At 35.7% G+C, this 14,507-nt stretch overlaps 2 protein-coding genes across 3 annotated transcripts in view; both read left to right on the top strand.

Annotated features, from left to right (window-relative positions):
* The window catches only part of LOC149905558 (uncharacterized), a 156,805-nt gene that overhangs the window by 121,596 nt on the left and 20,702 nt on the right, over window positions 1-14,507 (top strand). The window lies entirely within an intron of this gene.
* l(3)80Fg (dnaJ homolog subfamily C member 16 l(3)80Fg) lies at window positions 89-13,661 on the top strand. Of its 2 annotated transcripts, none has more exons than XR_016457055.1 (14): window positions 89-487; window positions 1,443-1,619; window positions 2,510-2,596; window positions 3,249-3,529; window positions 4,089-4,269; window positions 4,597-4,798; window positions 5,348-5,543; window positions 5,976-6,211; window positions 6,676-6,848; window positions 7,696-7,824; window positions 8,333-8,434; window positions 10,837-11,157; window positions 11,686-11,812; window positions 12,815-13,661. XR_016457055.1 is itself a non-coding variant. In XM_090105183.1 (14 exons), the coding sequence occupies exons 1-14, from the start codon at window positions 312-314 to the stop codon at window positions 12,913-12,915; spliced, it is 2,370 nt and encodes a 789-aa protein (XP_089961309.1). In that variant the 5' UTR covers window positions 89-311; the 3' UTR covers window positions 12,916-13,661. The 2 variants fall into 2 exon arrangements, 1 of the variants encoding a protein (XP_089961309.1); XM_090105183.1 differs by having other exon boundaries at window positions 10,837-11,038.

The raw sequence follows: 14,507 nt of genomic DNA, 5'->3' as shown, positions 1-14,507 counted from the left end.
GTCTTTATCAATTTGACATAATTAGTTTATTAGGTCTACTCTCTGGATCGTTTATGTCTAAATAATCTGTTTCACAAAAGCTATTTGATTGACATTTTGTAATTTTCAGTTTTTCCGAGATTTTCCCGAATTCGCGACTCTTCAGCCATCTCGTTCTATTTTAGGACGAATGAGTGATAAGAGATTCATAAAATTGTTCTTCTGCAATCATTACTAATGTTTTTTGTCATGGAACTCATGAATGCGGTATGAAAACCGTTTTATGAATAGTGCAAAGGTTCCGTTTCTGTGATTGATAGAAGTTTAGTAATATGCAATGGATAGGCAAGAGTTGGAAAGGGCGATGGCTGTGCGTGGTGTTGGTGCTGTTATTGTGCCCCTTTATCATAGCCCAGAAGATAGGTGACCCGTATAAAATATTGGGCATACATCGCAGGGCCACCTTCTCCGAAATTCGTAAAGCATATAGGCAACTCGCTAAAGAATGGTACGTCGCATGGCATATTTACTTCTTGATTTATTAACTTCTGTTATTACTTCTAAATTATATCTCCACATTAATTAATTATTCGCCATAAACGATTGTAAATAATTTATAAGAGACAGGAAGTTTAATGCATATCATTAAGTATTTAGAAAAAATATATCATATAATATTCTTTCATTAGAACTTAATGAAAAGATGTGTAAATATTTGATTTAATCTACCCAAGGTTTCTATTCTTTGTAGAATGTAAAATATAATAATAATAATATATTATAAAGGCGAAAGTTTGTAAGGATGTATGGATGTTTGTTACTCTTTCACGTAAAAACTACTGAACCGATTACAATGAAATTTAGCACACATATAGAGGGTAACTTGGATTAACACATAGGATAGTTTTTATCCCGGAAATCCCACGGGAACGGGAACTATGCGGGTCTTCCTTTGCAAACGCGGGCGAAGCCGCGGGCGGAAATCTAGTGTAATTTAATTAAATTGACTTGTTATTTAATACTTATTTTGTAATGTAATTTTGCTTGATTTATTTGCTAGCACTAAATTATTAAAAGATGTAGTTTTAACTAGATTCTTTAATCCATTAGGCCCCGGAATCACAGACACAATAGAAAATCTATTGTGTCGTGGCCCGATCGGGCCGCTCGGTGGTCAATGGGTTAAAAGATATTCTATTTTCATTATAACTACCTTTTAACTGATAAGATACAAATGCAGACTAGATTTTTAGTGTTAAAAAATCATTTTTTATGCAATTTCTTTTTATTTTATATAAGACAAATTTGCCCCCATTTCTAAATACCTACTCATTTATAGATTACTAAATTCCAACTACATGGGAGAATATTTTTTTCATCTATATATTAAATATATGTTTCTAATTCAAATTATAGAAACATAACACTTTTACTTTTTATAATTAATCAAAAATACTTTATAGGCATCCAGATAAAAATGAAGATCCAAATGCCGAGTCCCGCTTCGTTGAGATCAAACAAGCGTATGAATTACTATCAGACACAGAACGGAGACAAGCGTATGACCTCTACGGCATAACTAATGAAGATGATCACATGTATAAACAGCGGCATGATTATAGCCAGTATGCACGATTTAGGTAAGGTTTTTGTACTTGTAGTAATCATACTAATATGCTAAAGTTTGTAAGTTTGTTACTGTCACGCAAAAACTGCTGAACTGATCTCCATGAAAATTGCACCCACATAGAGGGTAACTTGGATTTACACTTAGGATAGTTTTAATCCCGAAAATCGTAAGTGAATGGAAACTATGCGGTTTCTCCCTTGACTATGCAGTGAAGCGGATGTTAGTAGTAATTTAAAATTGTTTATTGATTTAAATGAATTTATTTTAACTAAGCTTCTTTCATAGATTTTATATAACAACTAGCGGTCCGCCCCGGCTTCGCCCGTGGTACCTACATGTTTAAACTATCCTCAAGTATCTCTCAAGTTGGATTGAACTGCACATGGTGTGCGAATTTTATTATAATTGGTTAAATGGTTTAGGAGTCCATTGAGGACAAACATTGTGACACGAGATTTATAATATATATTAAGATAAATAACTAAATAAACAGGTTTTCTATATTGGCATGCTTTCTTTGAATTTCTAATACCTAATAAATTAGTCATTGACATAAAGTAGCGCTCAATTAATGAATGACTCATGTACGTTTGTTGTTTTAAGATATTTTTGGAGTTCTTAGTAGCATTGCATGTTTGAGTGTATGTTTATGTTATGTCTGCTGTTTCATTTGTAAATTATTATGTTAAAATGTTTTTCTTTTCCATATTATTTGAAATGTTCTTGATTTTAAAATGTGGTATCTAACTGAACTCTGATTCACATAAACATTTTTTTTTTATTAGTTTTTTATAACATAGTCAGATTTTTTCACTATAGAGTTACTGCATATTATTTGATATGTATTTGAAACTAACATTATTTATTTATATTTTGATTTATTAAATTGTTTTGTTTCAGCAATGATCCATTTGATTTCTTTAGTGCTCACTTCCGGACACAAGATCAAGATATAACACTATTCCATAAGCTGTCTGTTACAACCAGGTATGTACTTTGAGACTTATATTCTATCACACCCATACCTGCTCTCTAGTGGAGACAAACATTTTCACACAATATTATTATGTAAACATTTAAACCTAACTATGCCAATATTCTAAAGATGAAAGGTTTGTTTGCATGGAAAAGGCTACAGAATTACAGTAGAACTCCAATTATCCGAACTCCGACTATCCGAATCGCCGATTATCCGAATCACAAAAAATTGTCCAAAAAAAGTCAAAGTGCGCTATTATTCTTCCCCCCGCGAATCCAGTGTTTGCGCGTCAAGTCTTGACTTCACTTGTTGTGCCTACACTGACTTGAGATGTTTAAAAAACAATGATTTTTATTTCTAAACTTGTACATAAGTAGGTACATTTTATTTATGTATTTAAAACACGTGAAAATTACATGTTTCTTTCATTTAATTCAATAAAAATATAGTGCAATATCAAAACGTAGCTTTTATTCTCTCCAATTGCAAATTTAAAAAAAAAATCCGATTATCCGAATATTTGATTATCCGAATGGGTCCCGGTCCCCATTAATTCGGATAATTGGAGTTCTACTGTAGTAAATAAAGAAATTTATTCACAATTTTCATGGTACACTTAATATCTATGTCTAATGTATAAAAATAATCCCCTACTTCCAGGCATTTCGAGAACAACATTCTAGAAAAGAGCATCCACACACCGGCTCTAGTTCTCTTCTACACGGACTGGTGTTTCGACTGTGTCCGATCAGCATCATCATGGAGGAAGCTGGTGGAAGCCCTGCAGCCACTCGGCATAACGTTGGCAACAGTCCATGCTGGGCATGAAGCGAGTCTAGCAAGGAGGATCGGGGTGCATGGTGTGCCGTGCTTGACGTTTGTACTGGATAAACAGATCTATATATATAAGGAGAGTCTGGCCTCGCTGCCGAAGGTTTTGGGTATGTATTATTGAAAAAATTAAAATAATTAAAAAAAATGTGTGCGTGTACTAGTGTACACACGTAAGAAGTGAAACTTCTTTATGACCTTATTTTTCAAAAATAATTTACTGTAATATGCAACTTTACAGAAATACATCGAATCACGCGTGGTAGGGATAAGAAAAAGATGGCGCGTAACGGAAAAATGTGACGCGTAACGAAAACATGTTACACAAAATTTATTCCAACCCCGATAAAGAAGTTTCACTTCAATTATTTATATTTTATTTTTAATGTTTTGTAACCAGTTTATGTGTGGTGTGGTAGAGTAAATTATTTCTTTCTTTGTGTCTTTCAAATTGTTATCTTTCAATATTTATTTAAGTTGATAATTTGTGTTTTTAAGCGAAATGTTTGTGGATGTCTACAGAGTACAGACACACTAATTTTGTTTTGTTTTTAATGACTTTTTGAGTAGGAATATTAAAGTTATAATTTTACAAAATTAGGGAGATTAATAAGAAAAGCCATAAAAATGTATATACCTACCATAGGTCATGATTAAATTTTTTTTTAGAATACATCCGATGGAAGTTCCCATATAAAATGATACAGAACTTAGACGATAGTAACGCGAACGCGTTCTTGAACGACTTTGAAGATAACAAGGTGAAAGCGTTGATATTTGAGGAGAGACAGGTGATACGTCTGAGATATTTGATTACCGCCTTCCATTATAGAGATTGGGTGTCTTTTGCGTGAGTATTCAATAAGAACTATTACTTTTAGGGTAGAAATATAAAAATGATTTCACATCAGGCTCATGTATGTTTTTTGTTAAGGAAGTTTTCAATTGTGTGCCCATATAAATAGAATTATATATGTTTCACACTGTATTTTGTTGAAATAAAGTTTTATAGATTAACAAATTTGTTTCTGTTAGTCGGATAAAAATATACTTTTTTTTTATTGATCCTTATTTAAAAGTAGCCTGTTAAAATATTTCTGCCTACTTTTTTTTTGCAATTGTTAAAATTTATTATTAATTTTCAAAACTACCCACCCAATTTACTATGTCTTTCCAGTTTCGTCGACATATCCTCCCGCGCCACTCAGAACCTGACCGCTAGATACAAGGTCCAAAGGAACATGGATACCATGGTGCTGCTGAAGGAAGACTCACCAGAACCGGTGGCCACGGTCAGCACTACTGAGATACCGACACAAACGTTAACACAACTGATCGAGGCCAATCAAATGCTGACGCTACCGAGGTTGTCTTCGCAGGTAATGGGAATAGGGTATAGGATAGAAATGTTTCCAGTTTCATCGAAGATTAGAATATAGTTCTGAACTGTTTTGAATAGTATTAGAAGTGGTAGTATGCACTATGTAATAGTGGTAATTAATATGTAAAAGTGGTGCTACATTAAACATTATCTGCATTGTTAAATTGAAAATGTGCACGGTTTACTCTTATCACTGCTTTGGCTGTTTTATGACGGCGCTTGCCGTTATTGTGTTAGATTTGACTGTATTCTAGTTGTGTGCCTAGTTCCGATTTCAACTCGCTCTACGTAGAGTTTTAAAGCTAAAGCTAGCGGATATGTGAACGCGTAACAGTCCAGATGATCGGGTTCTACTTTTTGCTTGCTCTCTATAAAGTTCGTGTATCTACCACATCCGTCTCTACACCTCTACGGATTGGCTCTACGCCCGCTCAGGCTACGCGTACATGTAAATTTAAACACGTAGAGCAAGCGTTCGCGTGCCAAGTTCAGCTCCATATATTTGTCTCTACCACGTTTGACTCTACAACTCTACATTTCTCCACAGAGCATGCTAGACGCAGTATGCCCGGTAGAGTGGCGGGCATCCCGTCGCAGACTCTGCTGTGTACTAGTGGCTAGAGATGCCCGAGCTCTACCAGCTCTACGACCGTTAGCAAGAAAAGCACCGGATCGTACGCGTTATGCGTACTTGTATGCGCACAGGCAACCGCACTTTTTGACAGCGCTCGCTAATGGATCCGGTATGTAAAACACGTACACACACATACGCGTGCACACACGCACACGCACACACATGCACACGCACACACATTTACACTACATACACTACTACTGCTACGACCAAATTTTAAACATCAGATATAGTTTTGACGGTATCTCTCGATAACTTGGAATTTCAAACGCAACAATAACGAACATAGTAAAACTTTACCGTCAATAATAAGTAATTAATTAAAGTTTTTTCCAAGTTAAATAATAATTAGTCAATGATCGTATACATTAATATGTATACGATCATTGACTAGTATAATTACTATTACCACTTTTTCACCTTTTCATATTGTGGTCATTTTACAGTTATTTTATTTGTCGCATTATCGGTCTCATACAAGATATCAAAATAACCATTTTTGAACAATATACGATAATCTAATCAAACGTTACCCCACCAGGCATAGACATATCATCACTAGAACACCGCATAGTGGTGATATGGCGTCGTGAAGCGAGTCGCGTACAATTCGAGTGGCTCAACGAAACCTGGCCCACGTGCCAGCACTGTTCTGATGATGTAGAGGAAACCCTGGAGTATCATGAGCGGTTGAATGAGACGAAAAGAGCCTTGGAACAACTAGTGAAAAGGTTGCTAAAACCGAACGAAGTGGTCGCTTATGAAGCTCATGTGCAGGTTGGTTATAGACTAGTAGGGCAAGATTTGTAAGAAATATTCTTAAGCTTTGACCATTTTTGCCCACTTTGAAACAATTATCCACTTGTTTCGTCAAATTTATGTAAATCTTAATATTAATTTAAACCTACCTTTTTGCCGCAGCTATTTGCCACTTATTCTGGCAAATGTATGTAAATCTTAACAATAATACAGTTCCATAGGTGTTATAACACTTTATATTGAGTTTTTTGAAGTTAAGTTACTTAAGTTAAGTTAAGTTTAAGTTACTCAAAAACGCATGTTGTATTTGCCTGTAATTGGATCTACATCTTGCTATACATGCTAATTATGTCACATACTCAAAATATATTATAAATATAAGATGTACATTGTACTTACATCTGTTGGCAAATCAAATAAATAAATAAGTGTCAGAACATTTTATTAAGGAAAAAAAATACTTGAAAAGAAATATTTTGTAGGAATTACTAGATGAAGCAGCGAAAAGCGCAATATGGCGGGCGTTCCTGAAAGTGGGCGAGTGGAGCGAGAGGGCGATACTCGCGTTGCGCACGCAGCATGCCATCTCGCTCATATCCGTGCTGGCCACAGTCGCTCTCGTGCTGGCCGTGGGCTATCTCATGGCGTATCTTATGTGAGTATATAATATATAAACAAAAAAATTAGTTGTTTGTAAAGTAGGTTTACGATCGAGATGTTTACGTGATAACGTCTTATTGGTGGCAGCGCTCGAGATGAGACGGGAGATCGGTCCGTCTCCCTCTCGTTATACCTGCGATCGCGCTCGTGAGGTTTTGGTGTGACACAAGTTTCTGAACATGTCACCCGACTAAAACGATTTTAAAAACGTTATCACGTTAAAAAATATGAGCAATTTGCTAATAATACATTTTTCTTCCCCTAATTATTAGGTATTTTTCCATTATCGACATTTGATTATCGATACTTTCCGCACTAATCGATAAATACCAACCGATGTAAGTTTTGCAAGACATAAACGTAAAGTCAGATTGAAATAATTTCTCGTTAATGTTAAGAATTGTTATAATTTTAATGGAATATCATTGTAATGGCCTAGAGCTACGTAAAAATTAATAAATGCCATATTTAGACGGCTCCAATACGTTTCTAATTTAATGGTGACGCCATAACAAGGTTGTGTCTTGGGAATAACTGTCAGTGTCATAGGGATCATGTTTCGCCGTGCCGACTATAATTTCCACTTGCATAAAAACTGAAAAATGTCACTAATAATGTATTCTTATTAAACCAATAATTATTAATTTATAAAGAATAGAAAAAATTCGATCACGAGGCGAGACTCGAACCCGCATCCTCTCGCGCCATTCCGGGGCGGATGCCTGACCAATTCAGCCACTCGTGACCCGCCAGAATTTTTTCTATTCTTTATAAATTTATATTTATAAAGCATTTGAATGCCATAAAACCAAAAATATCAATTTCAAACCAATAATTTGCAGTCGAGTGGAAGAAGAATCAATCCAACGGCAGAAGCAAGAGCGCGCGCAACAGAACGGCAACAAGCCGAGCGAGCAGCCGGAGATGCGTCTGCATGAGCTAAGAGCGGAGAAGTATAATGGACTTGTTAGGTAAGGGTATAATTTCAATATCTTATATATAAAAATGAATCGCAAAATGTGTTGGTAAGCGCATAACTCGAGAACGGCTGAACCGATTTCGATAATTCTTTTTTTATTATATTCCTTGAAGTACGAGGATGGTACTTATCTAGAGAAAACGTAAATATGTACCACGGGCGAAGCCGGGGCGGACCGCTAGTTTAAAATATTTTGATCAATTTGTTGTGTTCACAAAAACAATAAACTGTTCAAAAATGAAATTTTTATTTCTAAAAATTTAGTTACAAAAACTGAGTAACCATAGTAACATTTTTAGTTCTAAAAACAGTTACCTGCTGCAAAATATTTCGTACACTTTCTGAATAAAATGCCCGAAAAATCGAAGGTCAAAAATCAACTTCTATATTTATACGTGTTTACAATGTTTTCGGAAACCTTGGTAGCCAATTTATTGTCGATAAAAAAATTACTTAAATTTTTTATTGCCTATCTTTTTACCTGATTTTACTTTTTCTAGATTGCAAAAGCCCGGATGCAGGACAATTGTACTTCTAGTTGACATGCAAAGTCGAGTACAGTTGTTGTCTAAATTCCATAAGATAGTGTGGCCGTATCGCAAGTAAGTTACTTCATTCTTTCAAATATATGCATAGAACATAATATGATATGAGTAAAAAATATAATGTTCACATCTCGAAAGAAAATAGCGTGTTTATAAATTAAAATAGTTGTCTTTGTTTTAATTTAAAATGTAATGTAAAAAAAAAATATATATTCGTCATCATGTCACATCGATGACGTACAATAAACCACTTGTCAAACAATCATGCTCAAATTATATCCATAGCATAAGTCTGCCCGCACGTCCATTAGGCAGAGTTTTATTTCAATGTGTTTCTATCGCACTTTGCACGTTCAGTAAAAAAATTACGGTGTGCTCAAACTTAAAAGGAAGCTGCCAAGTCTTTAAACGAATAAAAAATAACGTACTTGTGTAAAAAATACATAAATCAAATAATAGCAAGTCGATTAATTAATTTTGTACCTATGTATAAGTGAATTGGCAACGTGCTAAGTCGTGTTGTCTAGACTTGGCGGGGGTATTACCGTGCCCCCAGAATTATACGGATATACAGTGTTAATCGGACATATTTTATAGACTCGAAAACAATTTGTATACGAAATATTATAGTTTCTTTTTAAGCTTGTTGTTTTTCACCATAAATTATTATATTCATCTAGTGTCTCATGTATTACAAAAAATATTTGTTGTTTTCATTCATATTTTTTTGTATCGAGTGCCTCATATATTAAACTTAAATTCAAACATTTATTTGTTCAATTCGACTTCTTCTAGAAGCACTTTTGAATCGTCCTTACATATTTTTAACATTTACCACCACAAAAAGTACTTGATGTTTTCATTATTATTTTTTGTATCTAGTGCCTCATATAATATAACAATTGAGTACTTTGCACGGGGATCGCATTTTCAGAAACGATACGCTGGTTTTCGCTACCATAAATTATTATATCCATCTATTACCTCATGTATTACAAAAAGTACTTGTTGCTTTTATTCATTAATTTTTGTATCGAGCGCCTCATGTATTACAAAAAGCACTTTGTATACTACTATCGTATATTACAATAGAGTATTTTGCATGGTGTAGTGTATGTCCTTCCTTCTTATCGGCTCATAGACGCGCGTGTCCTCTCACTCCGACCGCCTGCAGCCAACTGGGCTGTGTGAGCTGTGTCACCGTTATAGTAGGGGAGCCCAAGAGGGGATTTTGGGATTTACTCGAGCGCGTCAGATTACTATAAGGGACGGTACCTTAGCTATTCATTAGTACCTCTAGTCAATATGAGCAGTTATGGTTGGTGGGTGCGCTCAGGGGCCCCGCTGGAAAATTTGAATAATCCATCATTCCCTAAGGTTGAGCTCGAATCGTCAGATTAGCGAAATGGGGACTTCTTATATTGTAATTAACCCCCCCATATATTAATCTGACGCGCTCGAATAATATTACTTTAATTTTTTACCCTTTCTTCATAGCGATTAAATCGCCACTTAAATCGTCAGATTAACGTATACTTTTTTTCAGTGACGTCCTGGAGCATGCAAAATATCAATATCTAACGCGCTTGAGTATCTCCAAGCCAATTTTTTTCTTTTTTTAAATTAAAAAAAATCAAAAAACCCTTCCCCACCGCTAAAAGTGAAAACATTATAGGACCTTTTTCTCTCCCTATGGTCTAATCTACCAATTCTAATAGGTTCCCGTGAAGCTCGAGTAAATCCACATTTAGCATCCTGGGCTCCCCTACTATTACACGTGCGCAAGAGACGACATAATACTTCCCTCTCTTTCACTCACATACACGAGTATTCGACTGACCGGTTGGCTTGGTTGGTAGTGGTCCTGCCTTTCAAGCCAGAGGTCGTGGGTTCAATTCCCACCCGGGGCAAATATTTGTGTGACGAACATAGATGTTTGCCCTGTGTCTGGGTGTTAATTTATCTATAAAAGTATTTATTTAAAATGATATATGTAAGTTTATCAGCCATCTGGTTTCCATAACACAAGCGAAAGATTAGTATGGGCACAGAATACATAATAGTAGCTAAGCGCTACAGAACGGACACTCTCCGCCTCCCGCCAAAATTAAACACTTACCGCACCCCGCACGATCAGGCTATAAATGGTCTACATTTTTCTGCAAGGACGATACGCAATGAGGATTGACAACATTAATCAAATTGACTTAAAGTAATTTTATTATTTTGGATTTGTGATTATCGTTTTTCGTAGAAAATGGTTAGATATTGTGCTTTTTACGGATGTATTTCATCAGAAAAACGCGAATTTTTTTTACGCTAGTCACAAATGTGCCAACCATAAAGCGTTAACACACACATTTGCAGTCTCTACAGTGCAAATCAGATCGTGCCGTGTGTGAAAATTGTCGTAAAATATTGATTTATTTATACACTACACACGGGTATCGTGTCGACAGGAACAAGACGCTGGTGTTCGCGTACCTGTGCGTGGAGCGCGGCGTGGAGTGGTTCCGGCGCGTGCTGCAGCTGTCGCTGGGCGGCGCGGCGCTGCGCCTCAACGGGCGGAACTGCGTCGGCACCGTGCTGGCGCTCAACCCGCACCGCAAGTACTTCTGCATCTACCACGCCAAGCACCCCGAGTGCGCCAAGCCGCACAAGGTGAGGGCCCACCCGCTAGCACTGCCGCATCTACCGGCACCGTGCTGGCGCTCAACCCGCACCGCAAGTACTTCTGCATCTACCACGCCAAGCACCCCGAGTGCGCCAAGCCGCACAAGGTGAGGGACCCCGGACTGAAGAATACATTAAATAGTTAAAAAAAACGTAAAAAAATAATAATTTCGAAATTTCAAACTAATTCCTGGGATCGAGAGCAAGTGCTAACATCTTCTGCCCATAAAATTCCCCCCGAAAAGTCGTAACGTTACTACCAAAGGTTACACTTTCAAACTAGTAATACACATAATTTGCTACAAAATGCCATTTGATAATACTTCTATCCCTACCAATAAAACAATCTAATATCGATATGAGTCTAATTTCATCTATACTATCTATACTAATAATATTATAAAGAGGAAAGGTTTGTATGTATGTATGTATGTTTTTCACGCATAAACTACTGGACCGATTTTGATGAAATTTGGCACAGATAATCTTTAGACCCTGAGAAAGAACATAGGCTACCTTTTATTGCGAAATATGTACCACGGGCGAAGCCGGGGCGGACCGCTAGTTTGACAATAAAACTATATATTAACTAACAATATACAACGATCTGATACCTCTATATCGTATCATTACAGCGCATGTCTCGCATGACGCGGTCGCTGGGGGGCGGCGCGCTGGACCCGGAGGCGGGCGCCTTCATCGGCTTCACCACGGAGCCCGAGTCGGACGAGGAGCCCTACGAGCCGCCCGTGCTGCTGCAGGGTGAGTGCATGTCATGACAAGCCAAAAAAGCGGCAGAAGTGAAAACTTGATTATTAACGTTGAGCATGTTTGATATCCATCCGTCTTACGCTTTTTCGATAAGGTCACGTGTCCTGACGCGAGTTTAAGATTTTATACCCAACGCCGCTAAAGAAGTTTTCACTTCAACAATATCAAATAGATGTTTATAGTGATAGATTCTGGCCAGCCAAAGCTGAACCCAGTGTTTTTTGTAGCGGCCACACTATCTGGAATGTCATCATGGCGTTTCTGCGTAGTTAGTTGTCAGTTTTGTTGAAAACTGTTCAAATTATTTGGGAATTTATTGGTTTTAGTGTTGAAATATGGGTAAAACTATAAAGAGTGCTGTGCGGAAGCTTTTATTTATAATGTAGTAAACACAAAGAGTTACAATGATTAATAAATAAAAAAAAATAATGTAAGTCAAATGTTTTATTGACAGGGCTACCACATCCTTTAATAACTTTTAAATCCTGATTTGTTGTGTACCTAATGTACCCATATACTATGATCACCTCTAAGAATATCAAAAGTATCAATTCTTTTTTTCCTAATTAAGCCGATGTTACCAGGTCCATATTTTTTAAATTTGCCGCCTTTTACTGGGTTCAGCTTTGGCTGGCCAGACTTCTATAACATAGATCCTTCTTGAATGATGACCTAAAAGTAATATTTTTCACACATAAATAGTATACAAGACACATAAATAATGTACTAAAATAATATAAAATCTTCATCTAATATAAATCGTTATCTTATTTGAAAGAAAAACTTTTGATAAATACTATAGGTAGCTATTTTTAAAATATTAGAAGCAATTTCAAAATTTATCAATGTTTTCAAAATGTTTGAATAGCCTATCAATGATTTATAGTAAAACTGATACTCAGATAATGTTGTGAAAACTATGTTTTTGTTATAAATACATAATTTAAGTTTACATGTACTTACTGGAATTTAAATATTGATTTGACATTGCAGAAAACCTCCTCGATGGTTTGGAAAATTGGCTCGATCGCCTCTTTGAAGGCAGCACGCACCGATACTACGTCAACTACTGGCCGGATATGACGACGAAGTGAAGTGGAATTGGCGCGTCTTTGGTTTTTATGTCAGGTGATTCTTTTTTTAATTCACCCCCAGGCCAAAGGGTTTTTGGCGTACAGCCAAGTTTTGACAGGTTTCTTTGCTGACAGTTTGGAATGTATTTTTTTTTAATGTACGGGCAAAGGGGTGTCTATGTTTGGGATTACTTTTTAATGTATAGCAAAGTATTTAAGGTGACTTTTCAACTGGCCTGTATTATAACTTTGCCGGATTTTACTTGGTTTACGCAGGTATTGTGGTGGATATATTTTCTTCTATTTCTTCATATATATGTTAAGGCTTAATTTTTGAGTCTAGATGTGGGAAAGTTAGTTAATAATTATTATATTGTATTAATCTATACGGAATGTATATTGGTCAGGGTTATAAAGTACGTATTGGGCGTTTGTGTTGTATTAAAAAGTATTTCATTTGGAATTTATTATCTCTATAAAAATCTTTTTACACTTCCTTGATATTCTACATGTTACAATTTACATTATTACATTATAATATATTAGAACAGAATGATTATGTGTCTTATTACAATGAGCCAAGGTTGGATTTCGTTAAGCCTGGTTTACTGCCCAAGATTTCGACCAGTTAGGTGATAGGCGTGTTGGTGCGAAAGTATAGTCTATGGTTATGGTAAATATAGAGGAGGGAATACTGGAGGTATGTTTATTGTCTCTGCCTGCCCCAATATTTAATGTGTATCTTTAAAAGAAGACACGCAATTGACAAATTATTAATTAATGACATTTGAATATAGGAAATATGCTCATTGTGTTCTTATAAGCCCTATTTTTAATAAATTAGACAAAAACCTAATTCAAATACATATGGAAGATCTACATAGTTAAAATATTGGTTATATTTATTTAACAAATTCTACATATTTTTAACCTTTTATCTTTCATAAATTTCTAGTGTGTGTTCATTGTCTCTGGTTTGTGAATTGCGTGGTCTATTCTCTATGGCTAAGTTATTAAGGATCAAATGAATTAGTGCCTGTCACATATAGTACTGATAGACGCACGTAGGTGTGGTTAGATACGATTGTTATACCTAACGTTGTATTGTGACGTCACTGGGGACTTGAGTAATGTGACGTCACAGATAGTGTTGCCATAGTGTACCGTATCGTAATAAATTCGTGTATTGGTGTAGGGAATTGTTTAATTTACATAATTTTTAGGACAAATAACTTTTCAATTCAATTCTAGAATAATAGAATCGTCTTATCATAGTTTTAACATTTACCACATTTGAAAAGGATAATTTATAGTTTGATAAGAACAATTTTCACTGTCGGTATTGTTTTGTCCGATTAAATATCAATTTAGATTTCAAGAATTGCTCCTATAGGTCCTATAGGTCAGAAACGTCACTTGAAATTATTGTAAACTTAAATTGTTTGAAAATTTTGTAAATTAAATAATTCTCCAAGGGACAAATATTAAAATTCACACTTTTATAATGTTTAGCTTGTAAATAGAGCGTTCGATTTCAAGATAAAACACACGGTAGCTAGTAATATAGACAGTATTATACTGGCACTTTTAGATATTGTGACAATACGGATCTG

This window comes from Colias eurytheme, chromosome 9 (assembly GCF_061535395.1).
Source record: "Colias eurytheme isolate Ceu_HAF_F1 chromosome 9, ilColEury1 Martin Lab GWU primary, whole genome shotgun sequence".
Taxonomy (NCBI): Eukaryota; Metazoa; Arthropoda; class Insecta; order Lepidoptera; family Pieridae; genus Colias; species Colias eurytheme.
The sequence above is the reverse complement of the archived record's forward strand: the minus strand, read 5'-3'. Positions and strand labels throughout refer to the sequence as shown.